This window comes from Cryptomeria japonica, chromosome 3 (genome assembly GCF_030272615.1).
Source record: "Cryptomeria japonica chromosome 3, Sugi_1.0, whole genome shotgun sequence".
NCBI lineage: Eukaryota > Viridiplantae > Streptophyta > Pinopsida > Cupressales > Cupressaceae > Cryptomeria > Cryptomeria japonica.
In genome coordinates, this window is record NC_081407.1 from 530,179,286 (window position 1) to 530,194,909 (window position 15,624).

General features: G+C 36.5%; 1 protein-coding gene across 4 annotated transcripts in view; it reads right to left on the reverse strand.

The window, feature by feature from the left end:
- LOC131075077 (uncharacterized) overlaps positions 1 to 15,624 on the reverse strand; it is a 171,116-nt gene that overhangs the window by 60,091 nt on the left and 95,401 nt on the right. For all 4 annotated transcript variants that reach the window (XM_058011883.2, XM_058011886.2, XM_058011884.2 and 1 more), the window contains exon 9: positions 91 to 372. In XM_058011883.2, coding sequence (XP_057867866.2) covers positions 91 to 372 — 282 coding nt within the window. The remainder of the gene's footprint in view (positions 1 to 90; positions 373 to 15,624) is intronic.

Here is a 15,624-nt window from a genome sequence, read left to right on the forward strand (position 1 = left end):
CAATATTGCAAAAAAATTAAGAACATACAAATCATTCAAACAAGAAAAATATAATAATTAAAAAGAAACAATATAACATGAAAGTTGTACCTGTTGTAATGTGTAAATGGCTCTTTCCTCCACTTCTTTCAAATCTGTTTCTCCTTCAAAACCTGCTGCAGTCTCATGCTGTGCTCTGTCAACCATAGCAAGACCTGCCCAAGCCAGGCAAGGCTGGACAGTTGCTGGATCAGCTTCTCTCAGTATGGAAGCCATTTCATTGGCAGCCCATGAAAGTTGCTGGGTTGGGTCCTTGGATCTTTCTGCATCTTTTACTCGATGCACTGCTACAGCATATCTGATAGACATTCGATTTGGCTCCAATTTTGAGGCCTGGCATAATGCACTAGTACATTTCTGTCAAGAACTCCTAGTTTCTTTCTTTCAAAAGCCATAATACATAATAAATTCTTGGATAGAAACTAAGACAATATGAAATCACAAAAAACTCTCAAACAAATGAATTTACTTAGTAACCTTAAATAGGAATTTTCTGAAGCTATAGCACATTTGACTTTCAAATATCTAAATATGAAAAAGCAAAGAAATATATAGTTATGTTAGAATAATAAAATTGACAAGAAATCTGTGAATTCTTATAAAGCTCACTTTTATGTTTTTACTTTTTTGTTAATTTTAGATATAACCCCAAGAATAAATACTTTTATCAACATGTACACATTTATTTCTCTCGAATATCCTTACACAATTTATTTCTTACCATCCATAATAGTGCTCTTGTTTTGCACGTGAGCTTCCATTTTAGAATAGAGGTTGCATAGATATTTAGATTGAAGATTTCAAACACATATGACAACTATGCATTTTTCTACATCTATCTTATCCAATACTAGATGCAAGCTTCCCTCAGAGAACATTTTGCATTCTTAGAGAGATGCACAACATCACTTTTAAGTCCTTACCAAACCCAGCTGCATAGATTCTCAACAGCTCATTTATGAAGCATGATGGCTGGAAGATGTAGAAAGAGTTCCACAAGTACATAAATTTCAATGTATAGTGATGGTACCAAAAGGGTGTGATTCAATAATAAGTTAGGTGGAAGTTTCATGAATCAAAATGGTTTCTGAATTGTTGGCATGAGTGGCACGTTGGCCTCCCATTCCATGACATATCATAGGTATGGTGGGACATTGCCAGACCAAGATTTTTTATGGATGAGATTCTTCCCTAGAGGATTTAGGGTACATTAGCTCAGCTCATAGATCCTTTTATAACATTGTCATGCATGCCTCTCCACCAAACTCCTAATAATTTGTCCGTGTGATCTCTCTTTTAACTTTTTGACCTAAGATGAAATGTTGAAAATATTCAACAGAACTGGACAGCAAAGGATAATTTGTTCATAGAATTATAGATAGAACTTGAACAAGAACTCAAGCTCAATTTTGTAAACCCTGAAATGTGCGTTGTCACCACTGTGATAGATATTGTGAAATCCAACACATGTGAACCGACACGAAATTTGAGGAAGTACTTGTGTGCAACATATTAACAATGTTGGCTTAAGTTTGATGAAGAAAATGACATGCACTACTGGATTAGGCAAGTACCAAATATGTAATTTTGGTCTTATTAGTCCTCAGCCAATAATATGAAGAACAAGAAAAGGTGAATTTTTTGAATGATCAAGTTAAGGAAAATGGCCCTATGCATATCCTTAAAAATGACAAAAATTCTATAAAGATGTCCATATAAATATTAGTTTATGGAAACATTACATCAATTGTGAAATTGTTGGTACAAGAACAACATGATACTAGAGGACCTCTACATTAGTTACAATTAACAGAAATTTAACGTTATTGTAACATGATGGTAGTTTATATTATGAGGGATCACGAGTAGAACCATGCAGGATCTGGTTTTCCAATATTGGTCCCAAGCAAGACATGATGAAATTCATGTCCAAAATGACATGAGAACATAATACCATTTATGAGCATTTGGAGGACATGTCACTATGAACTAGAGGTATGATCCCATAATTGTAAGTTTGAAGACCATGACATATCTACACAGCAGCTCCAGCATATTATGATATGTGAAGCCCATGCAGTCCATTTTATGTTGTTCCCAGCCAAATAAACATTATGCAGAGATCTTGTGATATTGTTTTACTAGAATTCTTTATGAGTTCAATTAGAGCAATCCACAGGTCACTCCACCCAAATAAATTTTGTGGGAGATAAAATATTTCCTTTTGGCTGGTTATGAAGGCTGCCACTTGGTTTTGGACAATGGCATATTGTGTCAAAGACAGATTTTGTGCCAACAGAACATAAAGTTACCAACTTTGGATGAATTTGGCTCAAATCTAACTAGATCCAGTTCTTTTGGAGCAGCCAGATTTGTCCAATCCAGAACAAATTTTCCGATTGCTATGGCAATTTGATGTGGGCAGGGTGGATACACAGTGGAAGAGTTGAAATAATATTAAATTAATATGCTTGTTTGCAGCAAGCTGCACAACTTACAACACATGTAAATCAAAGGTACAATGTTGGTTCTGCTGGAAATCCTTCCAAAATAAATGGAAAATTTAAAGTAAACTTGGCAAAGAATTTCATAGATTGAGATTACAAAATTAGGATTGATTAATGCACACAATCTGAATATATGACTGCTGAAAATCACCTCTGAAATATATATAATAACCAGCATAGAAATCAAAACTGATATTAGTCAATATCAGATGATAGCTACTGTCATAAACCTCCTAGATGGCTGATGCTTAACAGCAGATATGAATGTTTCAAAAAAATCAAAACTTATTATTGCTACAGATGGTACGGCAGCTACCAAAGAGAACTCAATCTTGAGTTTGGTTCTACAACCACTCCAAATAATTAATACTTTCGAGATTTGAATCATGTAATTTCCATTAAAGGGGTACAGCAGCTAATCTCCTCACAGTTTGTATAGCTTAATCTCAACATAATATAAAGATTGAGTCCCTTTTGGAGAGTAATAAGGTAGTCAAAGTCTCCTCAATATTAATGCTGACACTCATTTTTTACTAGTACAGCACCTTCAAACACAATATTTAAATCATCCAAGTGTGTATGGAAATCAATGAGTAATATTTGTTACTCATAAAATTATACAACCCTTCCAATACGGTACAATAGTACAAGAGATAAATTAGTGCAGCCAATAATATATATTGAAATACATCAACATAAATAGTACAGCCAAACCAATAACGGTGCAGGACAAATAATAAAAAACAGATTTGTTACTGAAAACTCGATAAAATAAATACTCCAAAATCACCTCAAACTGGTACTGAATAAGGAATCTTCAAACTCACAGAAATTTAGACAAACCAGATTGGAATTGGAAAATATCTACAAACTTCCCACACAACAATGACCTCTAGATGAAACTACCACAAAGGATTGAAAGGATGATTTCGTCCTCAAATATGAATACCTCAAGGTTTTTGTCTTTAGGCAAGAAGATGAACAAAGTTCAATCTTGGAGAAAAGGAAATTGTTTCATAAAACGGGGTTTCTTCTATGCCCAACTTCCCTTTTATAACCCTCTTCTAATTTTAAATTCCCTTAGCCCGGAAATGTCTAGAAAATACATTTTTAAATAACATTATATTGAAACCTTTTTTTCCAACTTACTTTTTAATGATAAAACATAAGTTGTCTTTTTATGATAATAACATAACGTTACTTAGGACCATTGTTTGCAAACTCTGCGAGTACTCTCCGAGTTGCCGAGTCCTCTCTATATTTTTTACTGGGTGAGTTGTCATAAGTTTAACTCCCGTGTTTTTATAGATGCAAAAAAACATGGGTAAAAATGTTGACGCAAGTAAAACGGTGGTTAAAATGCATTATTCACATGTTTTTGCTATAAAAACATGCATTTTCTCTTTCAAGATGTCAATTTTTAATTTAATACAATTTGTAATTGAATTTTACAAAAAAAACATGTTTCTTTAAGAGTTTTAATTTTTAGTACTTTCTAAGTTGCCGAGTTTTTGGCAAGTATTGGCCAAGTTTTTGCCAAGTTGAAAATTTTGGGCTTGTCAAGTACTCTCCAAGTTCAAGTCTGCGAACTATGCTTAGGACTATTTCAATAAAATTATTTCTTTCACTCCACCCCATTAGCCTATGCATAATAAAATAATAGGCAAGGGGAATCTTAATGACTTAAGCTTGGAAAGTGGACGTGACATTTTAGATCTCCCAAAAGAATAAAAAATTTCAAACTTGGTAACTATGGACAAATGAGATTAAATTAGGACTATCAAATTGCATATAAATAAGATTTGGTTTGAGTTATCAAGATAAGATAAGCATATTAATGTCCATGAGTGACCAAAAGTAGGTCAATGGGACTCAAGAATACATCAATGAACAATAGAAATGTCTAGGAAAAGAGCATCCTTGGAAAGCAAAATAAAGGAACTAAAGCTCTAAAATAAAAAAGGAGTATAGCACAAACACGAGTGGTTAAGAAACCTATACTCCCCCAAGTTTCTAGAATGGGGACAGGGAGACACCGCTACAAGATTTTTTGGGGGGGTATTTTTTAACGGACATCTATTAAAAAATAGGGATTTTTAAAATATAAAGCAATTTCAAATTTCATATGAAGCCTTATTTGTAGCTAATGGTTTGATCAGTTAATTCAATAATTTGTGGCTTGCTCTCCCTGCCTTACACAAATGGATCTTTGATGCCGTCAACCATTTTTTAGAGGTAACCTCGAGATTTATCCTTCTTGTTGCAGCTTCTCTATTGTTGTGTTTGACTGTGAGCAATATCAAAATTTCATTCTCTATGGACAACATTGGATTTGGGGTCAATATGTGCTTATGCTCAAACCATGGTATCTTAAATCCAATCTTTCCACTGGGTCTATCAATGTTGAGCCAGCATGGATTTGTCTTCCAAATCTACCGCTTCAGTGTTGGTTCAAAGCTTGCTTCGAGGCTATCGGCAACTCTCTTGGCAATCTCTTAGCTATGGATCATGACACCATGCTATGCAAACCCAGTGAGTACTCGCCGAGTGGCCAAGCACCGAGAGAAATTCATGGGGTTTACTCACGCAAACTATGAAACGAAAAAATTGTCAACACCTCACCTCAGAACTCTCAACAAACTTGCAATAATTGCCATTAACTCGTCATCATGCAAAAGGGTATCCTTCAACGAGAGTGGTGAGTTGATACATTTCACAGCAAAACCACCACCATGCGTTCTTGATCTTTGCATCAAACCACTTTGTGGCCTACCGAAGCTTGCGATTCTTTTAATTTAGTAAAAATAAGATATCGATTGGTTATTCTAAGGTAAAATTATTGAACATTTAGTATTTAGGTTAATTAAATAAATGTAATAATAAAGTATGTAAATAGTAGAAATATTTTAAATATAGTAATTTAAAAAATTAGAGATATTAAATTTTGAATTATTTTATTTATTTAAGAGTTATTTTATTTTATTACATAATTATTTAAGAATTATTAGTTATATGATTATTTAAAGTTATTTTATTTTATTTTAGAATTATTCAAGAAGTATTTTATTTTTATTTATTTAATAGTGAATTTGTAAAAAAAAATTAAATATTTTGATTATGTTTTAGTTTTTAACGTACAAGTCATGATCTATTATAGTCTTCCCTTCCCAGAGTTGCTTGACCCCAAGTAATCTAAACCTGTATGCCAATATCAAGACACTAGATTATCTGAAGGATGCTTCACTATATCCGTACTACACCAATATGATACAAGAATCTCATCACAAGAATCAAGTCTCACAAATCAAATTATGAGGAGATAAGTTTGCATCCAAAATGGAAGATGCATCACCAACGGAATTGCACTCATGATGCTCATCCCAAGTGATAGGGGTGTTGTAGTCACTAATTAATTCCTCATCACTTCCGAGCTCATTAATTCCTTCAATCAACTGTTTGATCTCCATAGACCTTGTATAACATTCTTGTTCCTTCCATGTGGCTGCAATAGGTGACTGAATTTCTGCTTTGTAGAGGTAAAAAGTGAGCTAAACTTAGGTCTAAGCTCATCAAATTCTTTCTCCTTTTCTATGAATTCTCCATAAGCCTTTTATGCAAACTTGATGGCACAATCTCCATCTAAAAGCAAATGCAACTAATTTGATTTTATTACTTCTAAACAAAGAAACGGGACTCGAGACTCGGACCCGACTCGGCGAGGCCTACTCGTCCTGGGACTCAGGACTCGGAATCAAAACTCGGCACAGACTCGGTTGGACTTGGCAAAGTGAAAAACTCAAGAAATTTAGAGACTTTTAAGGATTTAAAACTTGTTTCATGCACCCTTTATTAAATACACCTTAAAGACACAATAACATCATCAAATAGAAGCTAATTTGATTACATACAAAAGTATACATCAATCACATAAGCATAAACGCAAATTGTAGCTGAAGGAAATAACAAACATAGATATATAAATATTGTCAAATGTATACAATATTACAAAACTCATGGAATAAAAAATACATGTCATATGATCAAATGAGATGCAAACTCTTCCTTTCCAACTCTTGATGCACCAAATGAAAGTATATGTTGTTATATGGAGCCTAATCAGACTCAGAGGTTAAAGTTTCCCTACTTTAATCGGTGCAGTTTCCCCCCTAATTTTATGATGGGGGTTTGGGGGCAGTGCCCCCAAGTTGGGGTCAAGGGGCAGCACCCCTTGCGGGGTCCAAGGGAAGCGCCCCTGCCAGGCTCCCTGTCACAATACAAGGCGGGGTCGAGGGGCAACGCCCCACGAGGCCAAAAGACTTATTATTTGATAAAGGCGTTGGGTGTTATTTTTCTATTATTTCTCCTCACAACTCACTTTCCTCCTCCTATTTTGCCAAATGAATGAAATGAAGTTCACTTTTAGGGGCATAGCATAATAAAATAAAATAAAAACATCATGAAAAAACCTTTTAAATTGTGTTTTTTTTTCACTTTCATTATGCCCAACATCAGCCGAGTCCAGCCGTCGGGACTCGCGATTTTGGGCGAGTTTGGGCAATTTCGCCGAGTTGGCGATTTTGCCGAGTTTGACCCTCTGAACTCGTCCAAATCTGAGCCTAGCAAACTCAGGGAGGGCAACTCATCTCGGGAATTGCCCAAACTCGGCGATTTTGGGCGATTCCTGTTTCTCTGGATTATTCTATCTTGAATATCATGAAGATCTTCCCACACTTTTGACATGTCCTAATTTCTAGAGAGCAATGAAGAAGTTTGTTCATATGCCAACATCAATTTTTTCACAAATGTGACAACTTCTTTACCGTTGCTTGCCATCCATTCTTTAGTCTCTTCAACTGTCACTTTCCCTTCTTCGAAGTCCCCAATTGTTTCCTGTGGAAGAGTCAAGAGTGGAGGAGCTGATGCATCTCCTTGATTAATGGGTTCGATCAAGTGTTGGATATACTTCTTCAACAGCTCAACTTCCTTCTTGTACTCCCTTTTATTTCCTATTTCCTTCTCCAATCTTTCCTTGATGGAAGTGATTGAATTATCCAAGTCCTCAACTTCCTGCCCCTTGGTGGTTGGACCTAAGTTGATAGTTGTTATTTCATACTCCTTAGGAGTAATATCTTCTTTTGCCTTATCAACTTTTGGCACAGCTATTTGAATTGAAAGACAGCCTGCTTTGTCCCTTTGAATCGAAGAAAACCTCTTGGCTGTCTTCTTTGCTGCAACCCTTTCCAACCTGTCCAAGAAATTCACTGTATCATCTTCTTGTTGAACCTCCACAAGCACCTTTACCTTCATCCTCTCCTTTAACTAATCCGGAATTGTGGGTTGCTCGATACCTTCTTCTTGATTACATACTTCACCTGGATTATCCTCAACTCCCTGAAGAGCAAAAATCATTCCTTCTTGGAATTCCTCGTCTAAGATAGCAATCTCCTCATTTTCTGATTCAATTATTTTTGTATTTGAAGGAGATTGTGGTTCTTGATCCTCCTGCTAAACTAATTCCACATTTCTTTTTTCATGAATTGGAGAAGGGATCCTCATCTCAGTTAGTGGTTCATCCTCAAGAATTAATTTATTGTTCAAATTTCTGGATGTGGCGGAATGAGATGGGCCTGATTTCCATTTCTTTTCAGCAGCTTTCTCATTTACAATTTTCTTCCCTTTTGACTCTGCAGAATTTTCAGCTGCTTCCTTTCTTTTTCTCGAATTAATACTTACAAGCAGCCCAGCACTTTGAGATGCTCCATTATTAGAAGAATATGACTCCATGACGCCCATCAAATTGTAAGTAAGAGACATATTTCCTCGTTTCAGCTCTTGGACTTGTTGATCAACCCACCATTGTGTATATTTGACAACTGGCCGCATCAGGGTGACCAAATCTGCAAGTTCTAGATTAGACCATCGTACCAGAGAAAGAGGCCTCTTCTCATCATAACATGGTTATGTGTATTCTCCATCATCCTCTAATTGGTCAAGCACACGGAAAAGCTCAATTGTTCTGATCAGATTTATAGGGAATCTTGACTTTAGCCTTTTCCTAATATCAAATTCATCTGCAACATTCGCCCAAAACTCTTCAAGATCCATCCTGTGCTTGTACTTTTCTCCATTCACCAGCCCAATATGATTATGGGGATCGAAATTAGCTCTGGATTGGTAGAAGATGAATGGATACTATTGCATCTCCAACATTGCACTTTCAGTTGCTTGTGTTATTGAACAGGATTCAATCATTTTTCCAATAAAAAATGGAAAATAAATTCCAATTTTATGCTTAGTTCTGTGGAAGCTTTCATATGTCTCTAATTCCCTCAAAACTTCAAGCAATATCATTTTGTTGGTGGGATAAACTGGGAGTGTGTACGAACATCCAGTAAATCCCTGAACCCTCACATATGTGAATCTTGGATACTGAATGAATCAGGATCCAAATTTGCCTATCAAGTCCTTAGCTTCCTAAGTTATTCTCTGATGAGTTCCCCTTTGCAGTATTCTAGTGATATACATTAAAAATGAATCATTCACTCGTTTGAAATGAGACTTCTCATGAAGTTGTAGCTGTGGGTAACAATCATATGCCTTGAATTCATTTTCACCATTACCCACTTACCCTTACAAATCAATCCTATATACCTATAATTTATGGCCAGTAGGTAAATAATATAAGAACTCATGTAGAAAGATCTTGTTTTCTCTAAGTTTCTCAATTGTTCATCCAGGTTATTGCTAATTATCTTGGCACAATTGAACATCTTCACTCCCGAGGTGATTTCATCAATAAAATAATACATCCATGCCTCAAATGGCGCACCCTGAGGGCTGCCCATTACTCTATTGAGTAGTAAGATTATATCTCCTTAATCTTCTTTGAAACCTGTGCAAAGAAGATTCTTTGGCATCCTCTTATAGGTAGGCATGGGCTTTTCCAGCCATAATTTGTTGATATTTGTCACACAAGGTTCAAGTTGTTCTTCATAGATCCTGGTGGTTTCCTCCTTGGTTATGAATGAGGATCTGTTGTAGTTTAGAATCCCAAATGCCTCCTAGATAGCAACTTCTCCAAGATATGTCAATACTCTCCCGTCAGGTGCAATAATCCGTCTTTCCTAGACATTGTAGTGCATTGCACATTCTACAATTAGCTCACTGCACTCCACTACTAATGGAAAGTCGGCTGCCTGGACTATACCATTCATCATCATTCTTCGAGCAATTGGTGTGGGTAAATACCCTTCATGTCCGTACATTCTTCTTCTAAATTCCTTGAAATCAATGTGACCAAGGTTGGTGTCTCCAACCTTTCTCCATTTTGAAGTGATTTGGGACTCGGGCTGCGTTCCTTAGTTGGCAAACTTCATTTGAACCTTTCTCGAAAGTCCTCCTTGAGTGGTCATCTACCTCCTGAAAGAGACATGGAAATTAAATGAATATTACTTTCAATAAACTCTAAGATTCTAATCCTGATTCCGAATTCTTTTGCCTAAAATTTCACCTTCAGCCTATCATAAAAATTAAAATTTCTGCAAAAAAAAACCAAACTGTGAATGGAGGAAATCTGCACAACACTTAGTAAAATTCATGAAAAATAAGTGTTTGAGACCAAAAAAAAGATGAAGGAAATCAGTCAATAACTCTGATTTTGAACTTTAAAATTATACTTTTGACTGATTTTGATGGTAGATATGCCTTCACTTCTGAAAATTCTTGATTAATTCCTTCCTTTTGCCCAGAAAATTCACATGTTATCCTTCGAATAATCTTCCTTCTTCTTGAACTTGGGAGAGAAAGAGCTCTTCAACTTTTGAACTTGAGAAGAAATGAAATGTTGAAATTAAAATAAGGCTAGAAAGTTTAAATTTTTTGGCATCTTTATGCTTTTTATAGATTCATCGAACTTAGTCTCTTTCTCATCCTCCTCAAAATTGCAACTCTATCCCTCTAGAAGATTTCCAAAAGAAAGTTTCTATTCTTGCTCCTTGGCGTCACTTCACACTTAGCCAAATTTATCCTCATCTTGTCCATATAGGCGAATGTGTTGGCAAGGAATCTTTTAGATTCTCCATGTGTTTAAAAAAGAAATCTTTCCAAGTGCTGGGCGAATTTGAAATGTGTTGAAAAAAAATATTCTAAGTGTTGGGCGAAATTTCTCTCTTGTATTTCAAACTTGGTCAAACTTTATCCATGGCGAACTTCACCATGTGCTAGGACTTTTCCTTTGATCTTGGCAGACTTTACACATTGGCAAGTCATTTAGATTTTCCTAGGCAGACTTTACAAATTGGCAAGTCATTTAGTTGTGGTATCATGCCATTTTTCATCATGCTTGGCGGACTTTATATGTTGCTAGGACTTTTCCTTGCTAGGAGGTGGGCAGACTTTGCCATGTGTTATGCCATTCTTCCTCTTACCCTGGCGGACTTTGCCATTTCATCATACCTTGGGCGGAGTTGAGGTGTTGTCAAGACACTTTTATGTTGGGTGGACTTTGCATGTCCTAAAACATCTCCTTTGTGGCCATGGCAAGGTTGATGCATTAGCAAGTCATGTCTTGCTTTGTGTTGGGCAGAGTTTGCACATGGTTAGACATTTCCCATTATGCCTTGGGCGAAACTCACGTGTAGTTAAGACATTTCCTCTTAACCTTGGGCAGAACTCATGCCATGGCAAGTCATTTTCCTCTTGACCTTGGGCAGACTTTGCATGTTGGCATGTCATTTTGGCTATGTGCAAGGCAAACTTCACATGTTGTCAAGCGATTTCTCACCTCGACTTTGGCGGATTTTCCTATGGCTCAAGCCATTTCCTTCTTAGACATGGCGGACTTGAGCATGGCACAGGAAACTGCCTTCTCCATTTAGAAATTTTCTCTTTGCCATAAACACTTAATGAATTTTCTTGCTCATCGCCATATTTGTCTAGAACTTCTAGATCAATGCCCTATCTGGAGATTTTTCCTTGCTTTTCATACTTGGAAATACAAACTTTTCATTTCAAAGACAAGAACTTTATTGCCTTGACATGACTGAACCAATCCTAGGTCAACTTTCAAAAAAGCTGAAAAAAAGAAAAAAGCAAAAAAGCAAAAAAGCTGCTTCCCGATTGGTCCCAAAATGCCAAAAATGAAAAAGCAAAAAAGCAAAAACAACAAAATTCCACAAAAATGGGAAGTTGTGAGAATTGACCCTAAGCAGTAGGATTTTTCGTCCTTTGGCTTACCTTAGCATTTCTATGACGTCAAAATGTCCATCTGATCATAATTGTTCCAATTGACCTAAGGAGTACTAGAAAACTCTTTGAAAACCCCCTACTCTAGACTTGCAAAGATTGGCGACTAAAAACCCTAAAATGAGCAAAAAACTGGGGGTCCCCATTTGCAATGGGGCGATGTGTGAAAAAAGGTCACAACAAATCCCAAGGCTAAATTGGGAGTGTGTAATTCCCAATACCTAACAGCTTCTAATGTGCTACTCCAATTACAATGGGAATATCAATATGCCAGGTCTTTGTTTTGTTATCATGTAGCCCAACAAAATGCCCATCCTATAGAAGCAAATTGGACCTATATCCCTACTACACCAATAGGATACAACTAAACCCGGTGACTCTTTCAATCTCTGTTACACTAAATCCCTAGATCCCAATGCCAAATTGGGAGTGTGTAATTCCCAATACCTAACAGTAATGTGCTACTCTGATTACAATTGGAATTTCAATATGCCAAGTCTTTGTTTTGTTATCCTGTAGCCCAACAGAATACACATCCTATAGAAGCAAACTGAGAGACCTGCAAGATTTAGGTTCTTCTATAGAAAGGAGCACCTCATACTAGAGTGATCTATGTAATCCCTTATACCAGCCATCCATCCCACTCTTATGTGTCATCAAAAATATGGTCAAATCATCTATATGTGGGATGAAAGAAAAATAATGAGAATACCTCACTATGTAAGCAATGTGAAATTCACTAGCTTGCTCCATTGGAAATTCCAAACAATCACTTTGATTCCATATCTCATCATTCTCATTCTCATCACAAGAATCAGGTCTCACAAATCAAATTATGAGGAGATAAGTTTGCATCCAAAATGGAAGATAAATCACCAACGGAATTGCACTCATGATGCTCATCCCAAGTGTGAGGGGTGTTGTAGTCACTAATTAATTCCTCATCACTTCCAAGCTCATTAATTCCTTCAATCAACTGTTTGATCTCCATAGACCTTGTATAACATTCTTGTTCCTTCCATGTGGCTGCAATAGGTGACTGAATTTCTGCTTTGTAGAGGTAAAAAGTGAGCTAAACTTAGGTCTAAGCTCATCAAATTCTTTCTCCTTTTCTATGAATTCTCCATAAGCCTTCTATGCAAACTTGAGGGCACAATCTCCATCTAAAAGCAAATGCAACTAATTTGATTTTATTACTTCTAAAGCATGTTTGATTGTTTGCAAATTTGTTATAGTGCCACCAACCATAAAACCCTTTGATCTCTCTTCAAGTTGAGCTGTCCAAACAGGGTATTCAATGAAACTATGTGTGCTATAAAAAGGAGTTAAGGTTTGAACAACCTTCTCCTCAATGACCAACAATTGATCCTTCAAATCTTGCAACACACTAGGTCCTTGATCATTATCAGCATCACAAAACAAGATTTCTGATGTACCTTCCTTAGCATAATTTCAAAATCAGCTACATCTCTATCATTACACTTGCAAATTTCTGCATTGAAGTTACGACAGCTCTATGCTAAATCAATGAGTCATCAAATTCGTTCATGCCTTCATTAGTTTCTGATTTAGAAAACTCCAAATCAGCGAATCCTTCGATCCCAGCATTATCATGAAGACCAATGTACTCTCCTTTTGCAGAAGCATATGAAGAATCAGTTTCATCCTCCCTTGTAACAGCAACAAAAGCTTCAAAAATAAATTCCTCATCCTGTATTTCCTTGCAGACCTCCTGACGAGATGGCATAATGACACCAAAATTTTCAGCAGGCTCAACATTAGCATGCTTCCCTACTGAAATGTCTAGAATAGTAATTTGACAATCTTCTTGTTTCTCTTTTTCAACCTCTCATTCTGTGATTTTTCGCTCTTCCTCTAGCAACTTCCTTGCTTGCATAGGTGGTTAGGCTCCTGTTGATGTGTTTTTTATGCACATGCGAACACAGAATAAAATACCTAAAGGTACCTTATCCTCTCTTGAATAAAGTCTCTGAATGCTGAAGATGTCGCGAAAAGGATCAATCGAGATGACTTCAAGGTTCTTTGTATGTAGGATCTCTACGTGTGGATAAGCTCTCTGTGGTATGATGTGATTTGCTGGAATCACAAGGGGACTTATACTTGATGACTGAACGTCTAATTTGCTTTGAATATTGCCGGAACACAGGATTTTACTAGCTTTGATTTGAAAAAAGGAAAAAAGATGAGGGCGAGGAAAGGATCTAATCCTAACACTAAGAATGTAAGAGCAATGAATGATCTTTGATGAAATTCTAACTAAGTCTTGTTTTGACATCCCAGGACCATCTCCACAAGGTTAGTGCGATCTTCGAAGGAAAGCTTTATGATGTTCAAATCATCACTGCAGGCATAGACACCATCAGGCTGATGCATATCAATGAAGAAGCGACAATTGAAGTTAAGCTTAAGCTAAATGATTCCAGTTGACTACGCAAGGCAAGTCTGCAATCAACAAACTGCTAGTAGTATGGATATACGAATTTCAACATCAATCAAGCACATTTCTTCCACTCATCTAATAACACGAAATCAAATATGAGAAGTATAGAGACCATGCAAATTGTCGAATCGACCCATAAATTTCACCATTTCTTCAATGAAGTTACAAGTCTTTTACAACAACATCTTGGCAACAATCTTTGCCTTCTCTCTCTACTCTACTCTAATTGCTATTCTAATCACCTTCTAACTACTCTCTATTCACTAACTCCTTTCTAATTGCTTCCAACTGCCTTTACAAAATGAAGAGTCGGGGCTTATATAGTGCCCTTAATACAATTCGATGGCTAAGATCAATTTGAGATCAATGGCCAAGATTCAATAATGAAAACCCTAATTAGGGTTTGTTACAGCCATTACATAACATTTAATGCTTGACCAATGATAAAATTGTATTAATTGGACACATGTCTTCTCTGAAAAATTTGACCAATAGATAGCTGGGGTAGTTACATCGAAGTTTGTGCCACCTTCCATGAGTTAGGTACATTGAATCTGGACATGCTGAGGTGGACCAATCCGACTGGAGGAGTGATGACTGGGATGTCAACTCATCTGACACTTGGTTGATGTCAATTTGATGTTGCTGGGAAGCTTAACTTCAATTGTCGCTTCTTCATTGATATGCATCAGCCTGATGGTGTCTATGCCTGTAGTGATGATTTGAACATCATAAAGCTTTCCTTCGAAGATCGCACTAACCTTGTGGAGATGGTCCTGGGATGTCAAAACAAGACTTAGTTAGAATTTCATCAAAGATCATTCATTGCTCTTACATTCTTAGTGTTAGGATTAGATCCTTTCCTCGCCCTCATCTTTTTTCCTTTTTTCAAATCAAAGCTAGTAAAATCCTGTGTTCCAGCAATATTCAAAGCAAATCAGACGTACAGTCATCAAGTATAAGTCCCCTTGTGATTCCAGCAAATCACATCATACCACAGAGAACTTATCCACACGTAGAGATCCTACATACAAAGAACCTTGAAGTCATCCCAATTGATCCTTTTCGCGACATCTTCAGCATTCGGAGACTTTATTCAAGAGAGGATAAGGTACCTTTAGGTATTTTATTCTGTGTTCGCATGTGCATAAAAAACACATCAACAGATCCCAAGTTCCTTCCCATGAGAAGCAAAGATTTTTTCTTTTGAGTTCATTCCTGTTGTCTTCATTCTCCCTTGCAATAGAAGAATACTTTTCCTTTGTCCCTTTTCTCTTTCTAATGGATAAATGTGGATCCAACATCTCTAGATGCTATATCAATGTTATGAGATTCTTTTTATATTCCAGGAAGATTTGCAGCATTTTTGTCATG